Here is a 27,545-nt window from a genome sequence, read left to right as displayed (position 1 = left end):
TTTGAAGTCCAAGTAAAGGTTATAAAAATTAAATAAATATTTACCTTATATTGAATAAAATTAGTTTTAAGTAAAAAACTTACATGCGCCTCGGTTGTCTCATGAGAAGACACTTCTGCCTCGGCAGGCTGATGAGAATGCTCCTGAATAGGTAGCTCCTGTGGACCCACTGACGCCGAATCCTAAAATATAAAAAAAAAAACGAAATAATAAGTAACATGCATATTTAAAATAAGTACTTTAAATAATCAAATATCCAGACCCCACATGGTGGATTATATTGGGCTTGTTGTACTTTAAATAATCAAATATGTATATTAAATATTGACCTTATATTGAATAAAACAAATTTTAATAAAAAGCTTACCTGTGACTCGGTAGTCATATGGGAAGACACCGCTGGCTCGGCAGACCCAAAAGTGTAAGATTTGATCCGCCGGCTTGTAGGACAAAAAGAAGCTTCACACTAAGTGTGAGTTGGGTCTTTACCTCTGACCGATTGACACCAATATCAAGGTACTTGTACTCAAATTAATGTGACATAGGGCTCAGTTACATTTGTAGGAGGAAAAAAAGAATAAGGTCCTCACTCAGCTCATGCAATGTCTGGCAAGTAGCTTTACCAGACAATGTCAGTAAATGAGTCCATTTTTGCAAGAATGAAAGCTAACAGAGCAAAGCACCTTCAAATACTTTCTGAAATTGGGTAAATGAGTGATGCAAACATATACATTAACATTGAAGAAGATTTGTGGTTTTTGGGAGGAGAGGAAATGCATCCCATCTAACCTGTTCCGTCGCTTATAATAAAGTGACTATATGAGTTAATATTAACGTCATTTATGGGGTCGATGCAAAATAAAAATTAGGACCCCAATTATCTCATTAGTGAGACAAATAGGGTTGGAATCTTCATCCTGCATGTGCTATAGAAACGACGTTAATGGTTCAATATGGTCACCTCATTCTAGGTGAGGAAGCAAGGTTAGAGGGAATTTAACACCTCTGGAGATAAATCAAGATTCTCATTATATGCATGAATCTTTTTGAACTATCCATGCCGGACCTCATATGCAACACTTGTATGAAGGTGCATGGTGATCAATCAGTTCATGCATTTTTTTTCAGGAAAAAAAAAACGAACATAAACAGAGAGACAGAGAGGGGGTGTCGCCTTTTTGGTGCATTGGTTAGCTCATATATATATATATATATGTATATATACATGCATTTTTTTTCAGGAAAAAAAAAACGAACATAAACAGAGAGACAGAGAGGGGGTGTCGCCTTTTTGGTGCATTGGTTAGCTCATATATATATATATATATATATATATACATGCATTTTTTTTCAGGAAAAAAAAAACGAACATAAACAGAGAGACAAAGAGGGGGTGTCGCCTTTTTGGTGCATTGGTTAGCTCATATATATATATATATATATATATATATATATTCATGATACTCGTAACTAACTTGTGATGTAACTAATTAATAAGCTTGTTTTGGAGTCACGCACAGAATGAACCTAATGTTGCTGAAACGTGAACTAAAAGAAATGCAGTGTTGTTATTACTGTGAAGATAGATCAGTTAAGGAGCACTGACAGTGTGCGAATTCAACGCAAGCTTGGAGGTGCTACTTTCTTCTTTAACACAGTTTAAGAAAAAACTCCTAGCATCTTCTCGAAAGATGCAAAAATGTGAAGTTGGACCACTGCTGTTGGTTAATTATTTTTTAATCGAGATCTACTATAGCAGACATTACTCAAATTCACGTATAATTATTAGGAGGCATTATCTTCTCCACATCCAAAGTTTTAAGAAAATCCCTAAGCAACATACCCAATAATCCCACAAGTGGGGTCTGAAGAGGGTACCTCGGGAGATAAAGTGATTGTTTCCTATAGACCCTCCACTCAAGAGAAAACATTTCAAAGCAGGTCAGAAAAAGAAATAACAGCATGTACCCATCTTGCTAAAGAGACATTAATAAGTAGCTAACCATCACCAAACACCCAAACAACATACATTTTTTTCGATACCATGATGTCTAAACCAACTTGCACACACCTTAACTAATTCCATGTAACACAAGTACCGCATAACGCTATCCAAACAACAGAAATTTATATATTCAACATTTACTTTTAAGCCTAAACAAGATGTTGGCACATAAAATACAAGTACATAATCTCCCATCTGATAAAATTGACTTTAGATTGTAACACCATCCTATCCGTAGGGACACTTCGAGTAAACAATGCCATTAGACAGACCAAAAAAAAACCCGTACTATCGTTTTTTGAAACCATATTTTTTACGTTCATAGAACAGATCAGTCTTTGCACTACCAAGATTGACAATCTTAGGACATCCGTCCCTGTCTTTCTCCTGCTGAGTACACTCTTTGCAATAGTAAGCATCAGAAATACCCACACCTCCACAGATCACGCAACGGCCCTGAAAGGAACCATAGTTGCACTCGTCACAAACTCGCACCAGCGTGCAAGGACGCACATAAGAATCACAGATAACACACTTGCCATCACATTTCTCACAAAGGCGTCCAATAGCTATTCCTGGCTGTTTCCGGCACATGATCAAGTCAGGGTGATGCTTGGCCATGCTTTTGTCGACGTCTCAACCTGAACAAATGAAAAAGAGAACCACTGAGTACCTAATAAAGACGAGCCTGTCAATATAATTTTTTCATCATACTAATGGTAAACTCGGATATTCAAATCTGTAATGACTAATGTTTGATGGAGGTTATTTCTTCTTTGTGCTCCTGGGCAAATGACTAAAAGGATGTTGCGTTTTGACTTTGTCTCCCGGGATCCACCACAGGTTGGGTTTGAGAGCCGTGTGATGGGTGACTATCCAGCACGGTTCGGAGAGCACTTTTAGTTCTAGTAGTTTCAGCTATTCGATTCGAATGAGTGCTCTCACTTCCTTTCCTTACTACGATATGCCCAAAAAAAAAAAAGGAAAAAGAAAGTGCAACATATCAAAGAGCGATGACACAAATTATCAGTGACCTCCTACATTTCTTGGTCACAACCAACTAAGGCTAAAGTTCCATTTGCAGAACTCAAGCATTACTGCAGAGGTTTAAAAAGTGTTTTAACACCCGAATCAAGTTAGCGTCCAATCTGGAACTATCTAAGCTCAGTAAATACAAGAGCTTGGAGACAGTCTCTTTTCATCATATCAATAGTACACTGACATATTCACATCTCTAATGACTAGAATTTTATTAAGGAAATCATATTGTCTCTTTTCTTTTTCGTCTTCCTAAGAAAATTACTAATATGCAGAAAGCCGAGAATTACTACTGAGTTTTAAAGTGTCTACTTCTTGAATCAAGCTAAGCGTTAAAGCACCATCTCTTTCCTCTGGAAAAGGCTAACTTTCCCTAACAAGAAAGAACAAGAAATTAGGAAAACAGGGTTTTGTGGGTGGGGGGGGGGGGGGGGTGTTAAAGTTGTTCTTCCATGGAATTTTGAGAGAGCAATTCTCCTGTTTCTTTTGCAAACGGAAAAAAAAAAATAGGAAGAAAAGGTCTGGTGCAGTGCTTTCATAGAATAATAAAAGATAACAATTCTGCCTCTCTTAGAAAAAAGGTACACAATGTCTAAACGTAAACACCCAAGAATATCCAAAACAGAAAAGGCAGTCTGAAATTAACCAAAAGCTCATGATTGAAGCAAACCATGTGTCCTATATGATGATAGCAGTAGTGCTACATTTCATTTTGCAGGAGAAAAGACAGTGCAAAATGAGTAGTATACTTCAGCGGAAGCAAGAAATTGAAGCCCTTCCGAAAGTAGACCAGGACCCAACCAAAATAATATTGTTAGATTCTCAAATCAAGAATCACTTTCCCTTTGGAGGTTAATCTACCTTCGAATAAAGAGGATGAAAGATTCAGGCTCTATTTGGGGAATACTTGGTTAAAGTTTAAAATGAGTACCTCAAGTTGACGTTGAAGAAGAGTTTTTGGAAGTTGAATCAATTTTTTTTGGACAGGAATTCCAATTGGGAAAACAGTTAGAAGTTCTATTTATAAACTACTTCACTTGTAACCCTCCTCAAACAAGTTTTTTCAACTTCAAATTCTCGGTTTCAAGTTGAAGTTACCATACTGGACAAAATTGTATAAGAACCATTCATTTAAAAATAACATTTCAATATTTGTAATTAATATTTGGGTGAAGTCATGACCAAGTGCCTATTAAAGATACTTGTTTTATAGGATTTTATCATACTAGTTTGTTTGAATGCCTGCTAAAATACTTGCTTCGTAGGACTTATCATACTAGTTCGATTGATTAACAACCGTAAGCGTGTCCATATTATAGAAAGGCAAATAATAGCAACCACAATGACATACCTTGATGATTCTCTAATTTTCTGTGATCAACAGAGATTTGTAGATTTATTAGGGCATAATTTAAAGAAAAGGCTTCATTGGTCCTTATACGAGCACATTATCTAGCTTGTTCCTACGTATCACCAAAGGACATTTATCGCTGATCAATCAATTAACTAAAACCAACTACGCCTCAATTTCTATATCTTGTCTATTCTCCCCGAACCATTTATTTTCAACACCAGTAAAGAATTCAGGCGAGGTTTTCTACATCCAACAGTTATCATAAAACTGATCAGAAGTCTCAAGAGACCAATAGACTCCCAACAGCGAACTTCTTATGAGCATAAAGAACAATAACTAAGCCTCAATCCCAAGTCCCAACAAACTGATATTGCTTATATTTCCTCTGTTTGATTAAAAGTCTACATCATCCGCTTAACCTTAGGATAATTAAATTATGGAATTTCTACATAGGATATCCCAAGCATCTAAGTCTCTATAGAGAAGGTGGCACGTGGAATGGGCTAGAACGGAAAGAAAATTGGAAGTCTGTCCAAACTTAAGCTTCAGTATAGCAAATTACTGGTGGAGAAACTGATCCTGCGTGTACAGGGAAATGGTTATCCAACAGGCTACAATGGTTAAAGTACAGGGGCGGAGCCACATAGGGCTGAGGGGGATGAAACCCTCTTGACAGAAAAAACACTGTTTATACATGGTTAAAATTATTTTTTTATGTATATATAATAGATGTTGAACACCCTTTAGCTTCTTCGTATGTTGACTTTTTTATATTTTGAACCCCCTTAGTGAAAATCCTGGCTCCGCCACTGTTAAGGTACCAACGTTGATTGATTTATGTTTTTGAAATTACAAGGTGCCAAAGTTAATTGATTTCTATGATTCCTATGGTACTATTTTCACATTACCTTCCGGTGACTATTACTATTATCATCTCGCTGGAAGCATACGGACTCAAACCCAAATCAACCTCTAAAATTAAATGTATTGAACATATGAAGCTCAAAAAGGAACACCGCAAAGATCTCAATATTCCAATTTGACACAAAGAATCATGTTCCTACAAATCATCGACCATGAAATACTAACAAAACACAAGTTTTTGTCTCATAATCTGCACTCCCCCATTGTCAAACAAGAAGGAGGAACAATTAATTAATGCAACAGAAAATATCACAAAGTCCGAAAAATAAAAATTACCGTCCCAAATAAGTGTCGGTTTAGCTCATTTCACAATCCATTAAGAAAAATAATAAATAAATGTCATCTTTTACTAAGTTACTAATTTTTGTCTTAAATTCCTAAAGCGACAATTAATTTGGGAACATTTCATTTTGCTATAAAAGACACTTATTTTGGGACAATTTCTATTTCGCTCAAACAACACTTATTTTAGGTCCAACAGGGCAGTAAAAAACATCCTGTCTATTAAGGGTAAGTTGTGCGTACACTCTACCCTCTCAGACCTAACTTTGTGGAATTTCACCGCATATGTTGTTGTTGTGGTAGGGGGAGTAAAAAATAAACTAAGAATTGGAAACATTAATTCACTAAGATTAGCAGAATTTAAACGCAAACCTGATTAACTCTGCCCTGGGATGGAAGCTTGTAGAACCCAAGGGGTTTATATTTGAGAGGGAATCGAAATAAGGTTAGAATTATAATAAGTGTGTATATATATATATATATATATATAAGCCCATTATCATGAAATATCTGGATCAGTCCAAAAATTCTAATGGGCCTTAAAGGTGCATCAGCTTGATTTTTTTATTTTTTTTTGCGTGGATTGGCCTTGAAAGGTGCTGGTTTTTTTATTTTTGGTCCTCAAATTGCTGGTCCTTAATTTTTATCTTTTACTTAAAAAATGATCGAAAATATTCTGAGATTCTGAATTTAAATTTCTGCTTAGTAAAAAAAAATTATTTGGCAAAAGGCTTTATAAAAATTCTGCCTTATAAGGCAGAATTTAGTTATGCCTTAAAGTGCAAGATATGATTTTTTATTTTTTATTCTACTGAAATTCTACAGAAGTTAGGCCTTGAATAGGCCTAATTTGTTACAAAATTCTGCCTTACAATTTATTTATTTTTATATTCTAGTGAGGTTCAAACGCATAATTTCGAGAATGTTTTAAAGTGCTGAAAAACAAAAATTAAAGATTAACAATTTGAGGGACAGAAATTGAAGACCACCCCGAATAAGGACGTTTGTGCGACTGACCGCTTCAGCTTAACTGTAGCCCAGAAATATCTGTTGTAATCTTATGTATCTCTCTTTTTCTTTTACGAGTCCGGAATCAAAATGCCAAAAAAAAAAAAATTGAACCAAAATATCCCAACAAAAAAATATTACAAAAGTACCTTTAGCGCAGTAAAATACTGCGCTATAGCACTTCATGGAGACGGAGCCATTAAGTGCTATAGCGCAGTATTTTACTACGCTATACAAATGTTTCTTTCACCTATAACACATTATTTTACTGCGCTATAGGGCTCTTTCTCTCACCCATAACACAGTAAAGTACTGCGCTATGTGACCCAACTAAAACCCCATCGGATTTCACCACTGGTCCCTCTAGTGACAAAAATAAATTGAAAAACACAATTGGAGACGATACCAATGTGGTCCCCACATCCAAAAAATGTCGTTTTCTATTAAATTTCGTCCGGAAAGTTTAGATTCTCTGTATATTCAAGTCAAGGAGCAAAATTCTAAGTTCAAATTTTGGAGAAAAACGCGAACAACTCAATTAAAATAACTCTACAAAAAAATCTTCGATTAAGGCTTTCTACTATGAATTTTTGTTATTATTTTGTTATATACATTATATTCTAAGCATGCTTAACATTTAATCCTTACTATTTTCCAAAAAAAAAATTGCTCTTGTTCGGACTAGGCAGTGGCTTTTGCCCCTGTTCCGATTTTTTTTTTGTTTAATTCTTCATTTTAAATGTTTATGAATAGTTAATTTGTTAAATTTTTATGAATTGTGAATTTGTTATATGTTTATGAGTTGTTAATTTGTTAATTATTTATGAATTGTTAATGAATTATTATTTTGTTAATTGATTATTTGTTAAATATTGATTATGAATTTATTAGTTGTTAAATATTGTTTATGAATTGAAAGAAGTTGATTGGTAATGAATTATTATGTTGTTAACACTTTGTTTGGATGATTGTTATGTATTGTTTTGACATTTATCGTATTGTGTTGTATTGTATAGGACCAAGTCAGTGATTACATAAAATAGGACCTTTCGTCGTTACATACCAATAAAATTAAAGTAACAATCAAAGCAAACATTGTATTTAAACTAACAACATAATATAATACAATAGGTAACAACCATCCAAACAAGTTGTAAATGATTATAAAATGTTAATCTATATAATTTTAAAAGCGTGAATATATACGTTAAGGTATTATTTAAGGTACCAACGTTGATTGATTTATGTTTTTGAAATTATAAGGTGCCAAAGTTAATTGATTTCTATGACTCCTATGGTACTATTTTCACATTACCTTCCGGTGACTATTACTATTAGGGGTCGTTTGGTATAGGGTATAAGATGGGATATATTGGTACTAAATTTTTGGGTTAAATTAGTACCATGTTTGGTTTGAGTTATTAATTAGTACTGGTACATAATTATACCATAAATTGGGATAATATTATCCCTTTTTTTAGTTGGTATAACTAATACCGGTACTAATATATGTTGGGATAAATTTTCTAATGACCATTTTGCCCCTTAATCTGTTTCATATATACGTATAGCTCTGTTCCAGATTTTTTTTTTCTCATCTTCACTTCTCCCACCAGAGCTTTGGGCATTCAGCTATAGGAGATTGATACTCCAACAAATCCAACTTATTGATACTCCAAGAAATCCATCTTTGTAAGTTTATCCTTCTATTTTCTTCTCCTTTTCTGTTACTTTACCATGTATGTAGTATCATTAAAAAAAAAAAAACTTTATCATTCTACTTACAAATTGATAAGTTTTTTGTATCACAAGAAATCTTCTCCCTTCTGTTTCATGTTTTCCTCCTCTTTTTTTTTTTCTTTTCACTCTCCTCTTCTTGTAAATTTTTATTTTTTATTAATTATTTTTTTAATTTTGTATGTTTATTGATCATTGAATAAAGTAGCAGGTCTTGTAGTTTAGTTTCTCTCAGGAGTAATACCATGCTAAATTTGAGTTCCTCTTAGATTTCTTCGGTTATATTCCTCTTATCAGTACTAATGTGGATAAATGGTTAAACTTTTTTTAAAATGAGATGAAGATTCACATTTTGTAATCACTAATGTTGGGGTTTGGATTTTTGTTGTACTAGTTTTGATTTTTTGAAGCTTCGAATTTTTCAATGTTATTTTTATGTTACTAATGGAGATTTAGCGGGATACTGACGTTTTTTTACCTTCTTTTGATGTAATGATTCAACTAGAACTATTGTGTTTATAGACGACTATACTATTTCTAATTGTCACCAGTTATAAAAGAGGACCGTATTGCGGTGAAAAACATAACTCTTTTGTGAAACTTATTTGTTCTAGTGACTGATGGTGACAATGGTGAAATTTATTTGTACATGAGAAAAAAACAAGAACTCAATTTTATATTATGTAATATCTAAGCAGTGTATCTATGAGTTAGTCTCACAGTATTAGTTTTCCTGAACAATTTAGTTGTATTTTTATTTTTTTTGGTGATGGATAAAATATTTATAAGTGAGTCATAAGTTAAGTGACTTCACATCTTCTTGTTAAGGTTCTTAATTATTTGATTGCAAATAGCAAATACTTGCTCATTTCTTACTATGTTGTTTATTTGATCAGCTTTGGTCAATATCATATTGACGGAATGAGTAATCACACATCATCTTCTGACCAAGCATCAAAAAGGTCGAGCCGAGCAACTGTTATGTCCCGTGTTTTCGTATAATTGGAAATCGAGGAATAAGTAAGACTTGTATGTTATAAGGAAATATTTTGATTCTAGTTGACATGACTATGTTGGTTATGAAATCATTAATGTTAAGACATCGGGGAAGGCCGAGGGTAAATTTGGAATTTCGGAAATTAGTTTCGGAAATTAGAAAATGGGACTTTTAATGAATTGGGCCAAGAGGAAATTGATGAAAATTGAGGCCCAAAGCCTTGAAGTGGCCGGCCAAGAGGCAAGGTCTAAGCCCATTTTTTTTGGTCATGTGCTATATAAGTGGATATATATCAATGTAAGCCTTTGGAATTATTAAGGAAAAATCACAATTTCAACTTTGAGCTACAAAGCCATTCGGCCGAGCCCTTTCTTTTCCCCAACAAAAAAATTTTGCTAGCCTTGATTTAATCCTAAAAATCGTGTCCTTGTTGTAGTTATACCAAGCGCAAGACGCTCTTCGACGTGATACAATTTGTTTGGCACAAGAATCACGTTTGCGGCAAGTCGGATTTTCAAGAAAAGGTAAGAATTTTGCCCCTTAAATGTTATGGAATTGGTATGAATGTGTTAAGGATTGAGAATAGACGAGAATCCCGTAGTTTTGATGTGTGTAGAAAACCGTGTGAGTGTGTGTGGGTTGTGTTGTGGCCGTGTGCACTTGGAAGGAGAAAGAAATGCGAATTGATCTTGTTAGTTTGTTTATTGCGTCGTTGTGACATTTATGACGTAAATGATCGTTTAATAAATTGAATTGGTGTTGGAAAATGATTTCGGAACATTATCGGAAAGTATATACCTTTGGTATATTTGTGTATATCATTGTATATCTATTATACTAAAAGACTTTAAATGTGACTTGTAGTTGATGTTAATGAATTCGGAATGAAACGATGCAAGTTAGAATGTTCGTCGTGACTTTTGATGTTTTGGATAGAATATGGAAAGTAATGAACTTCGGGAAATTTTGTATATGGTTTGGAACATATTTGGGATGTGATTGAATAATCTTGAATGAGTGAATGAATACAATAATGTGGATATAAGTTTGGAATTGTGAAGTCTGAATGAAAGTTGTCAACTTGTGTAGTAAGGTAGAACTTTGAAGTTAGAATGGCTTGATGATGGTCCATGTTGTTTGATGATGTTTGGGTTGTTGTTGTTGATGTATTTTGAGCCGAGCTAAGTCTCGGGGGTGTTAGATTTATAGGGGAAATGCTGCCGAAATTTCGGTAGACAAAAATCAAGTTAATGGGGATTTTAAGCCTAAGAATCTCTAATTGGTAACTTTGACCATTTGCAGATTCCGGACGAAACGGGATTTGATTTTAGGGAGAGCATAAGACGTCTATAAGGTATGTAAAGCTTCCCACTTCTTCGTTTGGCATGTCTTAGTATGTTAGGTGAATATTGGAACCTTCGGAGCAATTTTGCTCCTCGAAACCCGATCTATAAAACGGCTACTATTCATTCAATTCAATTGAAGCCTAAAGGCTCTATTTTGGCTAGAATGCAACCAAATGTTCGAAACCTATCGAAATGTGATCGGGTCACTTTGAAATCATTATGTATGATCTTTTGGCCTTTAAATGTTCGTAAATTATGTTCGCCACCTCGATTCGACTCGAGGTGGGCCCGCTAACCCCGAGACGCCCTAGTTGTCCTATCGGGCTCTCTTTTTGGATGAACTTCGATATGAGATCTTCGACTTTGAAACTTCCCTCTATGAAATATGTTTTGACTAGTATGACATGTTAAGTTCCGTTTGAGCCATACGTACCACTTTGGAAACATTTCCTGAATTAAACTTTCGTATCAAGTAACCATTTGTCTATTTTGGGTCTACGAAATGACTTATGAAATTATTAAGTTTTGAAAGGCTATTTTGAAATATAATTTGCATTTGTTTGCTCACGACTCCGCTCGTGCCTTATTATGACTTCATTCACCGGTTCCCGGGCCGGTTATGATTCGTGCGCCCTATGATAATTCGGCCGTATGCTGTGTTACGATTCCCGAGGCCTCGCCATAGGGCTGGGTTCCGTTTGGAGTTATGCTGTGATATGGCTGGTGATGCGATACGCTCCCATATGTATGTGTTCGGGGATGTACGGATATTTGAAACCTTCCGGTGTTATGCTGTGTGTGGCACCAGCGTAGGAGTGGTGACCACGTTCTTGAGCTTTGCATGATTTCGTTTGCATTATGTATATGTATATGATTTTGATACGGATTTTGACATACTGATTTGTACTTCCCTTTGATATCCGGTTTGCTTTCAGTTTTGGCCCATATTTCTGTACTCCGTGCTTTACATACTCAGTACATATTTCGTACTGACCCCCTCTCTTCGGGGGCTGCGTTTCATGCCCGCAGGTACAGACATTGGTGATCCTCCACTGTAGGCTTCACTTTTCTGCTATTTCGGAGTACTCCTCCTTGATCCGGAGTCCACTTCTGGTACAGACATCTTTTGCTATGTATATTTTGTACATCTGACTATTGGGTACGGCGGGGCCCTGTCTCGCCATATGTCTTTGTTTTGGATTCGTAGAGGCCTGTAGTCATGTGTGTGGGGCGAGGGTCCTATATATGTTTATTCGATTTTGTTTTCTGGTCTTAAAGCGGTCCGTTTGTTATGATGGCCCTAAATGGCCCTTATGCTTATATTTGCACTTATGACCGGCGATGTCTATTCCGCCGCTCCTTTCGGATTCGATATGATATTTTGATATGTGCGACCGCTTAAGACATACTTTGATATAAATTATGTTTGATATGACTTTTATGAAATTTTGAAATAAGTTTGGATTCGGTAAATGAATGTGCGATTTGGTCTGGGTACCCAGGTAGGGTGCCAGTCGCGGCCCACGGGGCTGGGTCGTGACAAAAGTGGTATCAGAGCGGTTTGTCCTCAGAATGTCTACAGGCCGTGTTTCGTAGAGTCTTGTTTATCGATGTGTTGTGCACCACATCTATAAACAGGAAGCTACAGGGCATTTAGGATGTTACTTTCTTTGGAATCTTAGATCGTGCGATAGAGCTGTGCTATTAGGATGATTCTGATCTGACTCGTTCTTGTGTTTGCAGTGATGCCTCCGAAAAAGGCAACAGCGGCCCAGAAGGGCAAAGCGAGGATGGGAGAGACTAGTCAGGCACAACGATCTACCCGGGCTCGTGTTTATGATTTGCCTGAGGTTGTGCCTCATTCTGAGGGGTCTGCTACACCCCCACTAGTACAGCCTGGAGCAGGACCTTCAGCAGCTCCAGGGGTCCGTGTACCCGCTCCTGAGACTCCAGCTCCTCAACCAGGGACGGAGGATAGGACCCTGAGGGAGGCTGTACAGTTGTTGACTACACTGGTGGCAGGACAGGCTCGCAGACGCGGGCGGAGGGAGGATGATGATGATGACAGGCGGGACAGCCTGAGAGTTCGGGAGTTTTTATTATGTGGCCCTCCAGAGGTTTTCGGGTCTAAGCCCGACGAGGACCCCCATGACTTTATTCGGGGGATGCGGCGCTCACTGGACTTGGTCAGGGCTTCAGAGACCGAGTCGGTCGAGCTGGCTTCGCACAGACTTCGAGATGTTGCCACTCACTGGTACGAGACTTGGGAGTTATCCAGGGGTGAGGGTGCTCCTCCAGCTACGTGGGATCAGTTTGTGACTGCTTTCACCCGCCACTTCCTTCCCCCAGAGTTGCGGCGGGCGCGGGCTGATCGATTTATACATCTACAGCAGAGGGGTCGGAGTGTTCGCGAGTATAATCTTGAGTTTGATTCTCTGGCCCGGTATGCCCCTGCCGTAGTAGCAGATATGTCCGATCGGATGCACAGATATGTTATGGGATTGGATCGGTATTTGATTGACGGTTATATGGCAGTGTCATTACAGACAGATATGGACATTGCCCGACTTCAGGCCTATGCGATGGGTATGGAGGACCGTCACAGGTCTGATCATTCTGGTAGAGATCGGGACAGGAGGCCGCCCAAGAGGGCTAGGTCCGCAGGTTATTCCGGGGATTCTCGAGGCGGACAGCCTCAGCAGCAGCAGTCAGGCAGACAGCTACCTCCGTCCGGCCGGAGTACTCAGTCAGGCAGCCGGAGATTTGACAGTGCGGGACCGTCTGGGGCCGGTCAGAGCTCTAGAGCGGCAGGTTCACAGATGACTAGAGGTCCCAGCCAGACCAGACCACCCAGGCCCCGTTGTTCTCATTGCGGGAAGTCTCATCCTGGGGAGTGCTATCGAGCTACTGGAGCTTGTTTTTCGTGTGGTGGTCAGGGCCATTTTATGAGAGATTGTCCGTTGGCGAGCGGTTCTGGTAGCGTGGCTCAGCCGACGGGGTCAGCCGCCGGTTCATCATCTGCTCCATCTTTTGCACGCCCTGGAGGGCGAGGTATGCCGGCACCGGCAGGACGCGGTCGAGGCCGCGGTGGCGTTTCAGGTTCTAGCGGTCCCTCGAACCGCATATATGCTTTGGCCAGCCACCAGGATCAGGAGGCTTCGCCAAACGTCATCACAGGTACACTACTGGTTTTCTCCAGATCTGTATATGCATTGATTGACCCTGGCTCTACTTTATCATATATTTCACCGCTCGTTGCTAGTAAAATTGGGATAGTGTCTGAGCCTATAGAGCCATTTGAGGTAGCTACGCCTGTTGGGGATTTTGTTATAGCAAGACAGATCTATAGGGATTGTTCTGTGACTATTTATGATCGTTGCACTAAAGCTGATTTGATAGAGTTAGACATGCTTGAGTTTGATGTCATTATGGGTATGGACTGGTTGTCTTCCTGTTATGCTAATGTCGACTGCCAGAGGAAGGTAGTCCGTTTTCAGTTTCCAGGGGAACCAGTTATAGAGTGGTTCGGATCTACAGCATCGCCGAGGGGTAAGTTTATTTCATACCTCAAGGCTAAGAAGATGATCCAGAAGGGTTATATCTACCATTTGGTTCGTGTGCACGATACTGCAACTGAGACACCTACCGTTCAGTCTGTTCCGGTCGTTAATGAATTCCCAGATGTATTTCCTGACGAGCTTCCTGGCCTTCCGCCTGAGCGGGAGATTGATTTTACTATAGAGCTGTTGCCAGACACGCAGCCTATATCTATTCCTCCGTACAGGATGGCACTGGCTGAATTGAAGGAGTTGAAGGAGCAGCTGAAAGATTTGTTGGATAAGGGCTTTATTAGACCCAGCACATCACCCTGGGGAGCGCCGGTATTATTTGTGAGAAAGAAAGATGGGTCACTGCGCATGTGCATCGACTACCGGCAGCTGAATAAGGTGACTATTAAGAATAAATATCCCCTCCCCCGGATTGATGACTTGTTTGATCAGCTGCAGGGTGCTAAATATTTTTCGAAGGTAGATCTGCGCTCAGGTTATCATCAGGTGCGAGTGCGGGAGTCAGATATCCCGAAGACTGCTTTCAGGACCCGGTACGGGCATTATGAGTTCAGAGTTATGTCTTTCGGGCTGACTAATGCTCCAGCGGTATTTATAGATTTGATGAATCGGGTATTTCGGCCTTTTCTGGACATGTTTGTTATTGTGTTTATTGATGACATTCTGATTTACTCGCGATCAGCCGAGGAGCATTCAGATCATTTGAGGACGGTGCTTGGTATTCTCCGTCAGCAGAAGTTATACGCCAAATTCTCTAAATGTGAATTCTGGTTGACTTCTGTAGCATTCCTGGGCCATATTGTCGGCGCAGATGGTATTCGGGTCGACACGCAGAAGATTGAGGCTGTGCAGAATTGGCCCAGGCCTACTACACCGACAGAGGTGCGCAGTTTTCTGGGGTTAGCTGGGTATTATCGCAGGTTTGTGGAGGATTTTTCTTCTATTGCAGCACCACTGACAAGGCTTACTCAGAAAGCAGCGAAATTCCAGTGGACAGATGCCTGCGAGCGCAGCTTTCAGATGCTGAAAGAGAGATTGGTTACAGCACCAGTTTTGGCTCTTCCAGAGGGATCCGACGGGTATGTTGTCTATTGTGACGCCTCTGGTATTGGGATAGGTTGTGTATTGATGCAGCACGGTCGAGTCATAGCCTATGCTTCCCGGCAGCTCAGACCGCACGAGAAGAATTATCCCACTCATGATCTTGAGTTGGCCGCAGTAATTCATGCTTTGAAGATTTGGCGGCATTATTTATATGGGGTCCATGTCGATATTTATACGGACCATAAGAGTCTCCAGTATATTTTTAAGCAGAAGGATCTAAATTTGCGGCAGCGGAGATGGCTTGAGTTACTAAAGGATTACGACGTTGATATTCTGTACCATCCGGGGAAAGCCAATGTGGTAGCTGATGCGCTTAGCCGCAAATCCGTAGGCAGTCTGGCTGGTGTACCATTTGATAAGAGAGATTTGGTTCGTGATATTCACCAGCTGGCCAGCCTCGGAGTTCGTTTGGCGGATTCTGGAGATTCTGGGATTTATGTTCGTGCAGTTGCTGAATCATCCATCATTCAGGAGGTAAAGCAGCGCCAGTTTGAAGATCCTCTTTTGATTCAGTACAGAGATGTGGCCCTTAATAAAGCAAAGACTCAGTTTGAGATCTCGCCTGAAGGAGTATTATTATATGACGGCAGATTCTGTGTACCGGACGTTGCGGGCTTACGGCGGCAGATTATGGGCGAGGCCCATAATGCACGGTATTCTGTTCATCCTGGTTCCACTAAAATGTATCGGGATCTCAGGTGTTTGTATTGGTGGGACGGCATGAAGAAAGATATTGCTGAGTTTGTTAGTCAGTGCCCGAACTGCCAGCAAGTTAAGATCGAGCATCAGAAGCCCGGTGGATTATTACAGGAGATGGAAATTCCAGCCTGGAAATGGGAGATGATTAATATGGACTTCATTGTTGGGTTGCCGCGTACTCTACGCAGGTACGACTCTATTTGGGTTATTGTGGACAGGCTGACGAAAACAGCCCATTTCCTTCCGGTTCGGACTACTTATTCGGCTGAGGACTATGCCAAATTGTATATCAGAGAGATAGTCAGACTTCACGGAGTCCCTGTATCTATTATTACTGACCGAGGTGCTCAGTTTACAGCAAATTTCTGGAGGTCATTTCAGGAGGGATTAGGGACTCAGGTGAGCCTTAGTACAGCTTTTCACCCTCAGTCCGACGGGCAGGCCGAACGCACTATTCAGACGCTCGAAGATATGTTGCGGGCCTGCGTTATTGATTTCAGGGGCAGCGGGGATGATCAATTGCCGCTTATTGAGTTTGCCTATAATAACAGTTATCACTCCAGCATTCAGATGGCTCCGTACGAGGCCCTTTATGGCAGGAAATGCAGATCTCCTATTGGCTGGTTTGACGTGGGCGAGACTAAGCTGATTGGGCCAGATGTGATCCAAGAAGCTGTAGATAAGGTAAAGCTTATTCGGGAACGATTATTGGCTGCTCAGAGTCGACAGAAAGCCTATGCTGATAGACGACGTCGACCGTTAGAGTTCCAGATCGGCGACTGGGTATTCCTGAAGGTGTCGCCCATGAAGGGTGTTATGAGATTTGGTAAGAAGGGTAAGTTGAGCCCGCGGTACATTGGGCCATATCAGATTGCGAAGAATAGGCGCAGTCGCCTACGAGCTGGACTTACCATCCGATTTGGAGGCCGTACACCCGGTATTTCATGTGTCTATGCTGCGGAAGTGTATTGGTGATCCTTCCAGGATATTCCCAGTGGATGACCTTCAGGTAACGGAGCAGTTGGCCTATGACGAGCAGCCTGTGTCTATTCTGGACCGACAGGTAAGGAGATTGCGCACTAAGGAGGTGCCTTCTGTCAAAGTTCTGTGGCGCAACAGTAATCGGGAAGAGATGACTTGGGAGGCGGAGGACGAGATGAAGAAGAGATACCCCCACTTGTTCCCGACGTCCACAGGTAATCTAAACCTTTCAGTTTGTTATGTTGGTTGAAAAAAAAAATTCGTATGCCACTAATAGTAAAGAACTCCCCCGCCATGATCATAAGACCTTATAAGGTCAATTTAACATTCGGGGACGAATGTTCTTAAGGGGGGGGGGGGGGAGAATGTTATGTCCCGTGTTTTCGTATAATTGGAAATCGAGGAATAAGTAAGACTTGTATGTTATAAGGAAATATTTTGATTCTAGTTGACATGGCTATGTTGGTTATGAAATCATTAATGTTAAGACATCGGGGAAGGCCGAGGGTAAATTTGGAATTTCGGAAATTAGTTTCGGAAATTAGAAAATGGGACTTTTAATGAATTGGGCAAAGAAGAAATTGATGAAAATTGAGGCCCAAAGCCTTGAAGTGGCCGGCCAAGAGGCAAGGTCTAAGCCCAATTTTTTTGGTCATGTGCTATATAAGTGGATATATATCAATGTAAGCCTTTGGAATTATTAAGGAAAAATCACAATTTCAACTTTGAGCTACAAAGCCATTCGGCCGAGCCCTTTCTTTTCCCCAACAAAAAAATTTTGCTAGCCTTGATTTAATCCTAAAAATCGTGTCCTTGTTGTAGTTATACCAAGCGCAAGACGCTCTTCGACGTGATACAATTTGTTTGGCACAAGAATCACGTTTGCGGCAAGTCGGATTTTCAAGAAAAGGTAAGAATTTTGCCCCTTAAATGTTATGGAATTGGTATGAATGTGTTAAGGATTGAGAATAGACGAGAATCCCGTAGTTTTGATGTGTGTAGAAAACCGTGTGAGTGTGTGTGGGTTGTGTTGTGGCCGTGTGCACTTGGAAGGAGAAAGAAATGCGAATTGATCTTGTTAGTTTGTTTATTGCGTCGTTGTGACATTTATGACGTAAATGATCGTTTAATAAATTGAATTGGTGTTGGAAAATGATTTCGGAACATTATCGGAAAGTATATACCTTTGGTATATTTGTGTATATCATTGTATATCTATTATACTAAAAGACTTTAAATGTGACTTGTAGTTGATGTTAATGAATTCGGAATGAAACGATGCAAGTTAGAATGTTCGTCGTGACTTTTGATGTTTTGGATAGAATATGGAAAGTAATGAACTTCGGGAAATTTTGTATATGGTTTGGAACATATTTGGGATGTGATTGAATAATCTTGAATGAGTGAATGAATACAATAATGTGGATATAAGTTTGGAATTGTGAAGTCTGAATGAAAGTTGTCAACTTGTGTAGTAAGGTAGAACTTTGAAGTTAGAATGGCTTGATGATGGTCCATGTTGTTTGATGATGTTTGGGTTGTTGTTGTTGATGTATTTTGAGCCGAGCTAAGTCTCGGGGGTGTTAGATTTATAGGGGAAATGCTGCCGAAATTTCGGTAGACAAAAATCAAGTTAATGGGGATTTTAAGCCTAAGAATCTCTAATTGGTAACTTTGACCATTTGCAGATTCCGGACGAAACGGGATTTGATTTTAGGGAGAGCATAAGACGTCTATAAGGTATGTAAAGCTTCCCACTTCTTCGTTTGGCATGTCTTAGTATGTTAGGTGAATATTGGAACCTTCGGAGCAATTTTGCTCCTCGAAACCCGATCTATAAAACGGCTACTATTCATTCAATTCAATTGAAGCCTAAAGGCTCTATTTTGGCTAGAATGCAACCAAATGTTCGAAACCTATCGAAATGTGATCGGGTCACTTTGAAATCATTATGTATGATCTTTTGGCCTTTAAATGTTCGTAAATTATGTTCGCCACCTCGATTCGACTCGAGGTGGGCCCGCTAACCCCGAGACGCCCTAGTTGTCCTATCGGGCTCTCTTTTTGGATGAACTTCGATATGAGATCTTCGACTTTGAAACTTCCCTCTATGAAATATGTTTTGACTAGTATGACATGTTAAGTTCCGTTTGAGCCATACGTACCACTTTGGAAACATTTCCTGAATTAAACTTTCGTATCAAGTAACCATTTGTCTATTTTGGGTCTACGAAATGACTTATGAAATTATTAAGTTTTGAAAGGCTATTTTGAAATATAATTTGCATTTGTTTGCTCACGACTCCGCTCGTGCCTTATTATGACTTCATTCACCGGTTCCCGGGCCGGTTATGATTCGTGCGCCCTATGATAATTCGGCCGTATGCTGTGTTACGATTCCCGAGGCCTCGCCATAGGGCTGGGTTCCGTTTGGAGTTATGCTGTGATATGGCTGGTGATGCGATACGCTCCCATATGTATGTGTTCGGGGATGTACGGATATTTGAAACCTTCCGGTGTTATGCTGTGTGTGGCACCAGCGTAGGAGTGGTGACCACGTTCTTGAGCTTTGCATGATTTCGTTTGCATTATGTATATGTATATGATTTTGATACGGATTTTAACATACTGATTTGTACTTCCCTTTGATATCCGGTTTGCTTTCAGTTTTGGCCCATATTTCTGTACTCCGTGCTTTACATACTCAGTACATATTTCGTACTGACCCCCTCTCTTCGAGGGCTGCGTTTCATGCCCGCAGGTACAGACATTGGTGATCCTCCACTGTAGGCTTCACTTTTCTGCTATTTCGGAGTACTCCTCCTTGATCCGGAGTCCACTTCTGGTACAGACATCTTTTGCTATGTATATTTTGTACATCTGACTATTGGGTACGGCGGGGCCCTGTCTCGCCATATGTCTTTGTTTTGGATTCGTAGAGGCCTGTAGTCATGTGTGTGGGGCGAGGGTCCTATATATGTTTGTTCGATTTTGTTTTCTGGTCTTAAAGCGGTCCGTTTGTTATGATGGCCCTAAATGGCCCTTATGCTTATATTTGCACTTGTGACCGACGATGTCTATTCCGCCGCTCCTTTCGGATTCGATATGATATTTTGATATGTGCGACCGCTTAAGACATACTTTGATATAAATTATGTTTGATATGACTTTTATGAAATTTTGAAATAAGTTTGGATTCGGTAAATGAATGTGCGATTTGGTCTGGGTACCCAGGTAGGGTGCCAGTCGCGGCCCATGGGGCTGGGTCGTGACAGCAACACCTCAGAGCCAAAGGTCATGGACACTAGAAGAAGAACGCACTCTTATTGATGGTTTAAAGGATTTGTGTGTCAAGGGTTGGAAAGCGGATAATGGCACCTTTAGGCCCGGACACATGACAGAATTGGAGCTTTATTTAAACAAAATCCATCCTAATTATGGATTTAAATCTCAACCACTTATTAATTCTAAAATGAAAACATGGAAGAAGGATTACGGGACTATAGCTTTATTAAAAAGTCGTAGTGGTTTGGGCTTTCAATATGGTGAAGGAAGAATTATAGTTGATGATCCAAGCAAATGGGATGAATTTGTTAAGGTAATGAAAATTTTATTTTCTACTCATCGAATATGTTGTTAATAAAGTTTCTTAACATGTGATTTCTGTTGCATATGCCAAGTATAATTTGTTTACTTATAAAGTACGTATGTTGATTGAATATGTTGCTTTATCCTATTTTATTATAGGCTGATCCAAATGCCAAAGGAATGCAAAACAAGATAGAGCAACGGGAGAGTTTGCAGAAGGACCGGAAGATGCTTTTGAGTAAATTGTTAGGAGCCAAGGTCAAGGAGTTTCTAATGACAGGAGATTAGGATTTCTTATTGAAGTTGATGAAGAAGATGCTAGACATGAACCTGATGTAGCCCCTGGAGAAGAGGAAAATGCTCATAGACCTAGTAGAGCTTCTCAAAGTGCAGATAGAGCTTCTGAAAGTGTAAATCCTGAACACCAACAAAACCAACAACAAGGTAAAAATACTAGAAGCTCCTCTTCTAATGTCAATGATAAAGAGAAAAGCAAAAAAAGAAAAAGAAATGTTGAAGATGTTAACGAGACAACTTTAAGGGATTTAGTTGATGTTATGAAGGAATTTACGACAAATCACAGCAAAATAATAGGTGCTTTAATTGACATGTATGGGGCGCGTGATGAATCTGAAATTCGTGGAAAAGTTTTAGATATCTTTTCATCCCCTACTTATCAAGAGTTGTATAGTCCAGATCAACAAATCAAAGCATCAATGGGGCTTACTTCTGATGTTAGAAAAATTGATTTGTTCTTACGAATGGGTGAACTTCAACGTCAAAACATTGTATGGATGATTGTCAATGACATGTTTCCAAGTACATGAATATCATTGTAAGGGCTGGCCATGGGTTGATATTTTTGCTAGATTGACGACCTTCAAAAGGGTTAATGATTGTATCTGTTTTTGAAGTCTTAGCTCTATAAACTTGATATGTAGTCGAGAAGAGCATAAGGATGTGGATGTCAATGTTATATGTGTGGATGGTTGTCAATGATAGATTTCCAAGAACATTAATATGATTGTACGGGCTGGCCATGGGTTGATACTTTTTGCTAAATTCATGATCTTCAAAAGGTTTAATGGTTGTATTATATTTTGATGCCTCTGCACAAATTTGTACGCGTACCAAACGACCACTTATCATCTCGTTGGAAGCATACAGACTCAAACCTAAAGGTTTTGTTTCGGTGACTAATTTTTATCTTAGAATTCCTAAAACGAGAAGTAATTTGGGAACATTTCATTTTGCTATAAAAGACACTTATTTTGAGACAATTTCTATTTCACTCAAACAACACTTATTTTAGGTCCAATAGTAAGGTTAAACCCATTCTCTCTATAAAGGGTAAGATTTGGGTATACTCTAACCTCTTCAGATATGTTGTTGTTGTTATAGGGGCAGTAAAAAATAAACTAAGAATTGGAAACATTAATTCACTAAGATTAGTAGAATTTAAACGCAAACCTGATTAACTCTGCTCTGGGATGGAAGCTTGTAGAACCCAAGGAATCCCATTATCGTGAAATATATGGATCAGTCCAAAAATTCTAATGGGCCTTAAAGGTGCATCAACTTTGATTTTTTTTGTTTTTTACTTGGGGCAATTCGCAGAATTGCCCTTTTTTTAGGGTGGTATTTAGTGCCCTCATATTGTGGTCTTTAAATTTTGCCCTTCGGCTAAAATTCATAGGTTTTGGGTTCGAATCTCCGCTCAGTCAAAAATTTAAAAAAAAAATTGCAAAGCAGAGTTTAAATTTCGCTATGCCCCTTTCGGCAGACTTTTAGTCATATTTAACTAAAAGTCTGTCGAAGGGGGCATACTTTTCCTTGAAGCATATATACATATTTTTTTTTTTAACTTTTCAAGGCAAACTTTTAGTAATGCCTTAACTAAAAGTGTGCCCCATAAAACAAAACTAAAAGTATGTCCCATAAGGCGGCAAAGTTTAAATTTTGCTATGCCCCCTCCGACAGACTTTTAGTTGTGTTTAACTAGAAGTCTGACGGAGGGGGCAGACTTTTAGTTGTGTTTAACTAAAAGTTTGCCCCCTCCGACAGACTTTGACTTGAAGCATATATATATATATATATATATATTACTTTTCAAGGTAAACTTTTAATTATGCCTTAACTAAAAAGTGTACCCCAAAGACATAACTAAAAGTATGCCCATAAGGCAGAACCTTTTCTTAAGGCATAACTTAAACTTTGCCTTATAAGGCAAGTTCTTGCCTTATGGGGCATAATTTTGTTATGCCTTAACTAAAATTCTGCCTCATAAGGCATAACTAAATTATGTCTTAGGAAAAATTCTACCTTATGAGGTAGACTTTTAGTTATGCCGGATCCGACATAACTTTAGCTTTTCCTTAAAAATTGTATGCTGGATCCGGCATACACTCCCGCAGTCCTGCCTAGCGAAATTATTTTTTTATTTTTTGCCTGAGCGGGGGTTTGAACCCAAAACTTCATGTATTCGTCCATCTTTCCAAGCAAAGGGCAAAACTTAAAGACCACAAATATGAGGGGCAAAATTTAAAGACCACAAATTTGAAGAGTAAAATTTAAAGACCACACCAAAAGAAGGGCAATCCCCGCAAAAAAAAAAAAATTTTACTTTGCTAGAATTCTACAAAAGTTAAGCCTTGAATAGGCCTAATTTGTTACAAAATTCTGCCTTACAACTTATTTATTTTTATATTCTGATGAGGTTCAAACACAAAATCTCAAAAAAATTTTAAAGTGCTAAAAAACAAAAATTAAAGACTAACAGTTTGAGGGACAGAAATTGAAGACCACCCCCAATAAGGACGCTTGTGCGAATGACCGCTTCATCTTAACTGTAGCCTAGAAATAGCTGCTGTAATCTTATGTATCTCTCCTTTTCTTTTATCCCTTCCCTCTATAAAATGATTATAACCATTGTATTTCAAGTAATAATATAATATTATAGTGAACAAAAACTTAAAGATCTTTGTGTAAAATAAAAAAGAATCAAAACTAATAGAAATTAATTAGGTGTTTGGCCAAACTTTTAAAATCAGTTTATTTTGAAAAATATTTTTCAAAAAATTACTTTTGGCGAAAAGCAATTTGTATCTGGTCATTTAATTTTAGAAAACACTTTTGAATGACAATTATTGTTTGGCCAAGCTTTTTGGAAGTGTTTCTAAATGTATTTTTCTCAAAAACGCTTTTAAAAAAATGCTTTTGGGAAGAAGCTATTTTTTTAGCTTCCAAAAAATAACATTTGTTACTTCCCAGAAGTACTTATTTTCTCTCAAAAGCTTAGTCTAACACCTTATTTTTTAAAATAAACACTTTTGAAAAAAAAATAAGTTTGGACAAACAGGCTAAATATATGTTTGCGTTCTGATATCTGTAATTTACTGATTCGACTAATTTAAATTCGTAGTCTAATGATCTAAATTTTTTTATTCGATTAATGTAGATTCGTGTTCTGATATCCGAAATTTACTGATTCTGATTCACATTTTAATATCCTAAATTCACTAATCTGACTAATCCAAATTTAAATTTCGATATCTAAAATTCATTTTTCTTTTTGCGCAGATTGTCCTTCATTTGGGGTGGTCTTTAATTTTTGTCCTTTAAATTGATGGTCTTTAAGTTTAATCATTCGCCTAATGCCCTGAGATTGTGGGTTTGAACCTCAACTCAGTTAAAACAAAAAACTCAAGGCATAAGTTGTAAAATTCTGCCTTAAGATAGTATTATGTCCATGTAATTTGGGCCTTAAAATAGAATTTGCACCTGTAAAAATTTATAAAATTTGTCCATATGTAAATTCTGCCAGTGAGACAAAAATTTTACTTAAAGAATAAAAATTAAAGATCACCCAACGAAAGACAATCCAGCAAATTGCCCTCTAAAATTTAGCGATCCATCCATTCTATCACATCCTTCCGTATTGTCGTCAAATTGATCACATGAGGCTGTTGTTGAATTTAGTCAAATAAGGAACCGCGACTTAAGTAGCACAAAAAATAAAAAATTGAACCAAACTAGTATAAAAAAAAAAGAACATAAGTAGTATTCACGCACGAAATTCGTGCGTGAAAGGACCAAACTTGCAATAATACCATATACTCCTTTCACGCATGAAATGTAATAGGATATACTCCTTTCACGCACTAATTTCATGCGTGAAAGAGCAAATTCCCATTTTTCCTTTCACGCATGAATTTAGTCCGTGAATGGAGCATTATTTGACCGTTTTAAAGGATCAACTTGCAATAGTACCATATACTCGTGAAGCAGCACAGTTTTTTTTTTTTTTTTGGTCTTACCTTTTAAATCACATTTTTTTCCATACTTTGGGCAAAGATTAGTCATGTTTCAAAATCCCAAAATATCAATATTTTATATAAAACTTAATATCTTTTTTTGCGTACAATAATGTCGGCTCATTACATCAAGTCCACCTAAACGTTTGGATAACCGTTTTAGGGGTTCTAAGGTGCCCCGAAGTAAGTTTTGAAACTTGTCTATTTATAGGGTTTTGATTTAAGTGTTTTATTATATTTGAATGTTCAAATATAAATATTTGATTTAATAATAATTCATCCAATACGAGAGGTTTATACTAATTTAAAAATAATTCATTCCATCAAATTACAATACTAATTCAAAGTAATACAATAATAATACAATTTTCAAGTTCTAGAGACTCTATTACTTCGAGAGGTGCTTGTACTACCACGGCCTTGTTGCCCACAGGAACGCTTGTCATGGCCATATTGCTTACAGGTAGAGCACTTGCGAGAATAAGTTCTTTCACTAACATCCATTTGATTGGGTCTACGACTTCGTGAGTTAATGCCCAATTTCTTGATGTAATCCTTGTTAGCAACCATCGAAAACGGCTCGTTTGGCCAATAAGCTTTATTACCAAGTGGGTGGAATTGACCGGAATATGCTCTAAGGTAACTGTGGACCTTGTATTCCCCCGCCACATAACTTGTTACCGTTTTTCTCATTCTCTCGAAGCACTTGACAGCATGAGAACACGGCATGTGATACATTTTCCACTTACCACAAGTGCACGTTCTTGTTGCCTCATAAACGTTATGCACGTTGCCACCCTTACCGTTGTGATAACCCGTCCTAACTTCGTAGACTTGTCGAATTGGGTCATACTCGGTCATTTGGTGGTGCTCACATTTTTTTCTATAATGCTCCATAATTTTGAAGGGCTTTGGCATCCATGTCCCGTCGTCGGCTAATATCGCTCTAGCTTGCCTTGTCCTAACAACAAATCGCTACACAACCTGCTTGATAGTCATTCTCACCATTGCGGTGACAGGTAGTCCTCGAGCTGATTTCAGCAAGCCATTGAAAGATTCTGAGCTGTTTGTTGTGAGCATGCCTCATCTTTTGCCTCCATCAGCATGAAGCGTCCATTTTTCAACTTCGAGCTTTATCAACCAAATATATGCGGGTTCACTCACTGCCCTGATCAGATCCATTTTTGCAGCCCATTTTCGTTGTTGATGCTCCATCGCAACCCCCCACATCAATTTGTTTAGAGTGCCATTGTGAAACGTTGATTGCAAATTTGCCTTCAAGTGCCTTAAACAATAGCGATGGTAAACAAAGGGAGGCTGCCACCCTGGTAAATTAGCCATATTGTGCAATATGCCTTTATGACGATCAGACAACACGCATATGCCGGTACGATCCTTAATAACATGAGTTTTCAAATGGGTCAAAAAGATCTCCTATGTGTCGTTGCTCTCGTTAGCGGCAATTGCGAAAGAAAGAGGAAATATTGACCCATTGGCATCCATTCCTATTGCAATTAGGAGCTTGATGTCGTAGGCACCATATACATGCGTACCATCTATGGATATCACTGGTCGGCAGTGAGCAAAACCATCAATGCATGGTTTGAATGTCCAAAATACGAAGTTGAAGATTTTACCCTCTATAAGCCGCCACTCTACAACAGTACCATTATTAAAATGTTGTAGAGCTGCCATATACCTTGGCAGCGATTGAAAAGAAGTATGCCAATTTCCAAAGACCATCTCAAAAGCGCGTCTACGCCCGAGAAATCCCTTTCTGTTGCTTATAGTTTTTCTATATATGGTTTGAATGTTTCGAATACAATCTTTGATGGGGATCCTGCACAAGTTTAAACAAACAACATTTAGTAATTGATCTTTTAATCGATATAAGACATATGATGTACTAGGTAGGATAAGTTACCTTGGCGTTTCGGCAATGTCCTTAAGTAATACTTGAGCAATCATGTTTGTATCTAAATTATAATGATCTGCTCGATTTTCTTCCATATCACAAGTGTGTCTTTCGCGGAATTTTGTGATAGCCCACATACCATCAGGCCTAACGATTCCCCGAAGCAACCACTCACAGCCTTGATACCGTCGTTTACAAACTAGTATCCATATCTTTGAGGTTGAAAGATCAACCTTAAACTCCCTCATGTCCTTAAAACAATAAATTTTGACAGCCCGTTGCAACGCCTTTTTGGATGCGAACAACATTCCCTTTGCAAGGTAGCATCGATCTTTGTTGAGATCATTTGGTTCAATCCAGGTTTTTTGGCGACTATCATCATCTTCTCTTGTGAAGACAAATGCATCATCACGACCCTGCAGGCTGTCAAGATAAGGGATATTGTTAGAATGCCACTGAATTGGGCTTTCAGAAGTTGGGTTTTCAGCCATCGGTGGTGGTACGTGGTGGTGCATTGGTTCTTGTTGGTTTTGGCTTTGAGGAATATTGTTGGTCATACCAACTTGAACATCATCATCATCATCGGTTACTTCTGCATTATTAGCTAGTTCATCGTCATCACTTGATGATGACTCATAATAATTAAGAAAATCTTCATTATCAAGTGCATTCATCCTCCTACACG

General features: G+C 38.6%; 1 protein-coding gene and 2 long non-coding RNA genes across 5 annotated transcripts; 2 read left to right on the top strand and 1 right to left on the bottom strand.

Annotated features, from left to right (window-relative positions):
• Positions 1-1,973: 1,973 nt before the first annotated feature.
• On the bottom strand, positions 1,974-22,126 carry LOC132603037 (PHD finger-like domain-containing protein 5A). Of its 2 annotated transcripts, none has more exons than XM_060315899.1 (2): positions 22,103-22,126; positions 1,974-2,646 (listed from the first exon to the last, which is right to left on the bottom strand). In XM_060315899.1, the coding sequence occupies exon 2, from the start codon at positions 2,624-2,626 to the stop codon at positions 2,294-2,296; it is 333 nt and encodes a 110-aa protein (XP_060171882.1). In that variant the 5' UTR covers positions 2,627-2,646; positions 22,103-22,126; the 3' UTR covers positions 1,974-2,293. The 2 variants fall into 2 exon arrangements, with proteins under 2 accessions (XP_060171882.1, XP_060171881.1); XM_060315898.1 differs by lacking the exon at positions 22,103-22,126 and adding an exon at positions 5,976-6,101.
• Positions 9,661-12,649, top strand: LOC132602099 (uncharacterized). 2 transcript variants are annotated; one of them, XR_009567594.1, is made up of 4 exons: positions 9,661-9,869; positions 10,648-10,699; positions 11,721-11,804; positions 12,435-12,649. It is a non-coding gene; the product is annotated as an uncharacterized LOC132602099 (long non-coding RNA). The 2 variants fall into 2 exon arrangements; XR_009567593.1 differs by lacking the exon at positions 12,435-12,649 and having other exon boundaries at positions 9,742-9,869; positions 11,721-12,173.
• LOC132602097 (uncharacterized) lies at positions 16,955-20,108 on the top strand. The gene is made up of 4 exons (XR_009567592.1): positions 16,955-17,259; positions 17,867-17,954; positions 18,733-18,784; positions 19,806-20,108. It is a non-coding gene; the product is annotated as an uncharacterized LOC132602097 (long non-coding RNA).
• Positions 22,127-27,545: the final 5,419 nt, after the last annotated feature.

This window comes from Lycium barbarum, chromosome 7, assembly GCF_019175385.1.
Source record: "Lycium barbarum isolate Lr01 chromosome 7, ASM1917538v2, whole genome shotgun sequence".
Classification (NCBI taxonomy): domain Eukaryota; kingdom Viridiplantae; phylum Streptophyta; class Magnoliopsida; order Solanales; family Solanaceae; genus Lycium; species Lycium barbarum.
This window is presented reverse-complemented; position numbering and strand designations above follow the sequence as displayed.

Excerpts from the sequence above, each read along its gene's own strand:
- LOC132603037 (XM_060315899.1), bottom strand. The coding sequence starts at position 2,626 with ATGGCCAAGCATCACCCTGACTTGATCATGTGCCGGAAACAGCCAGGA.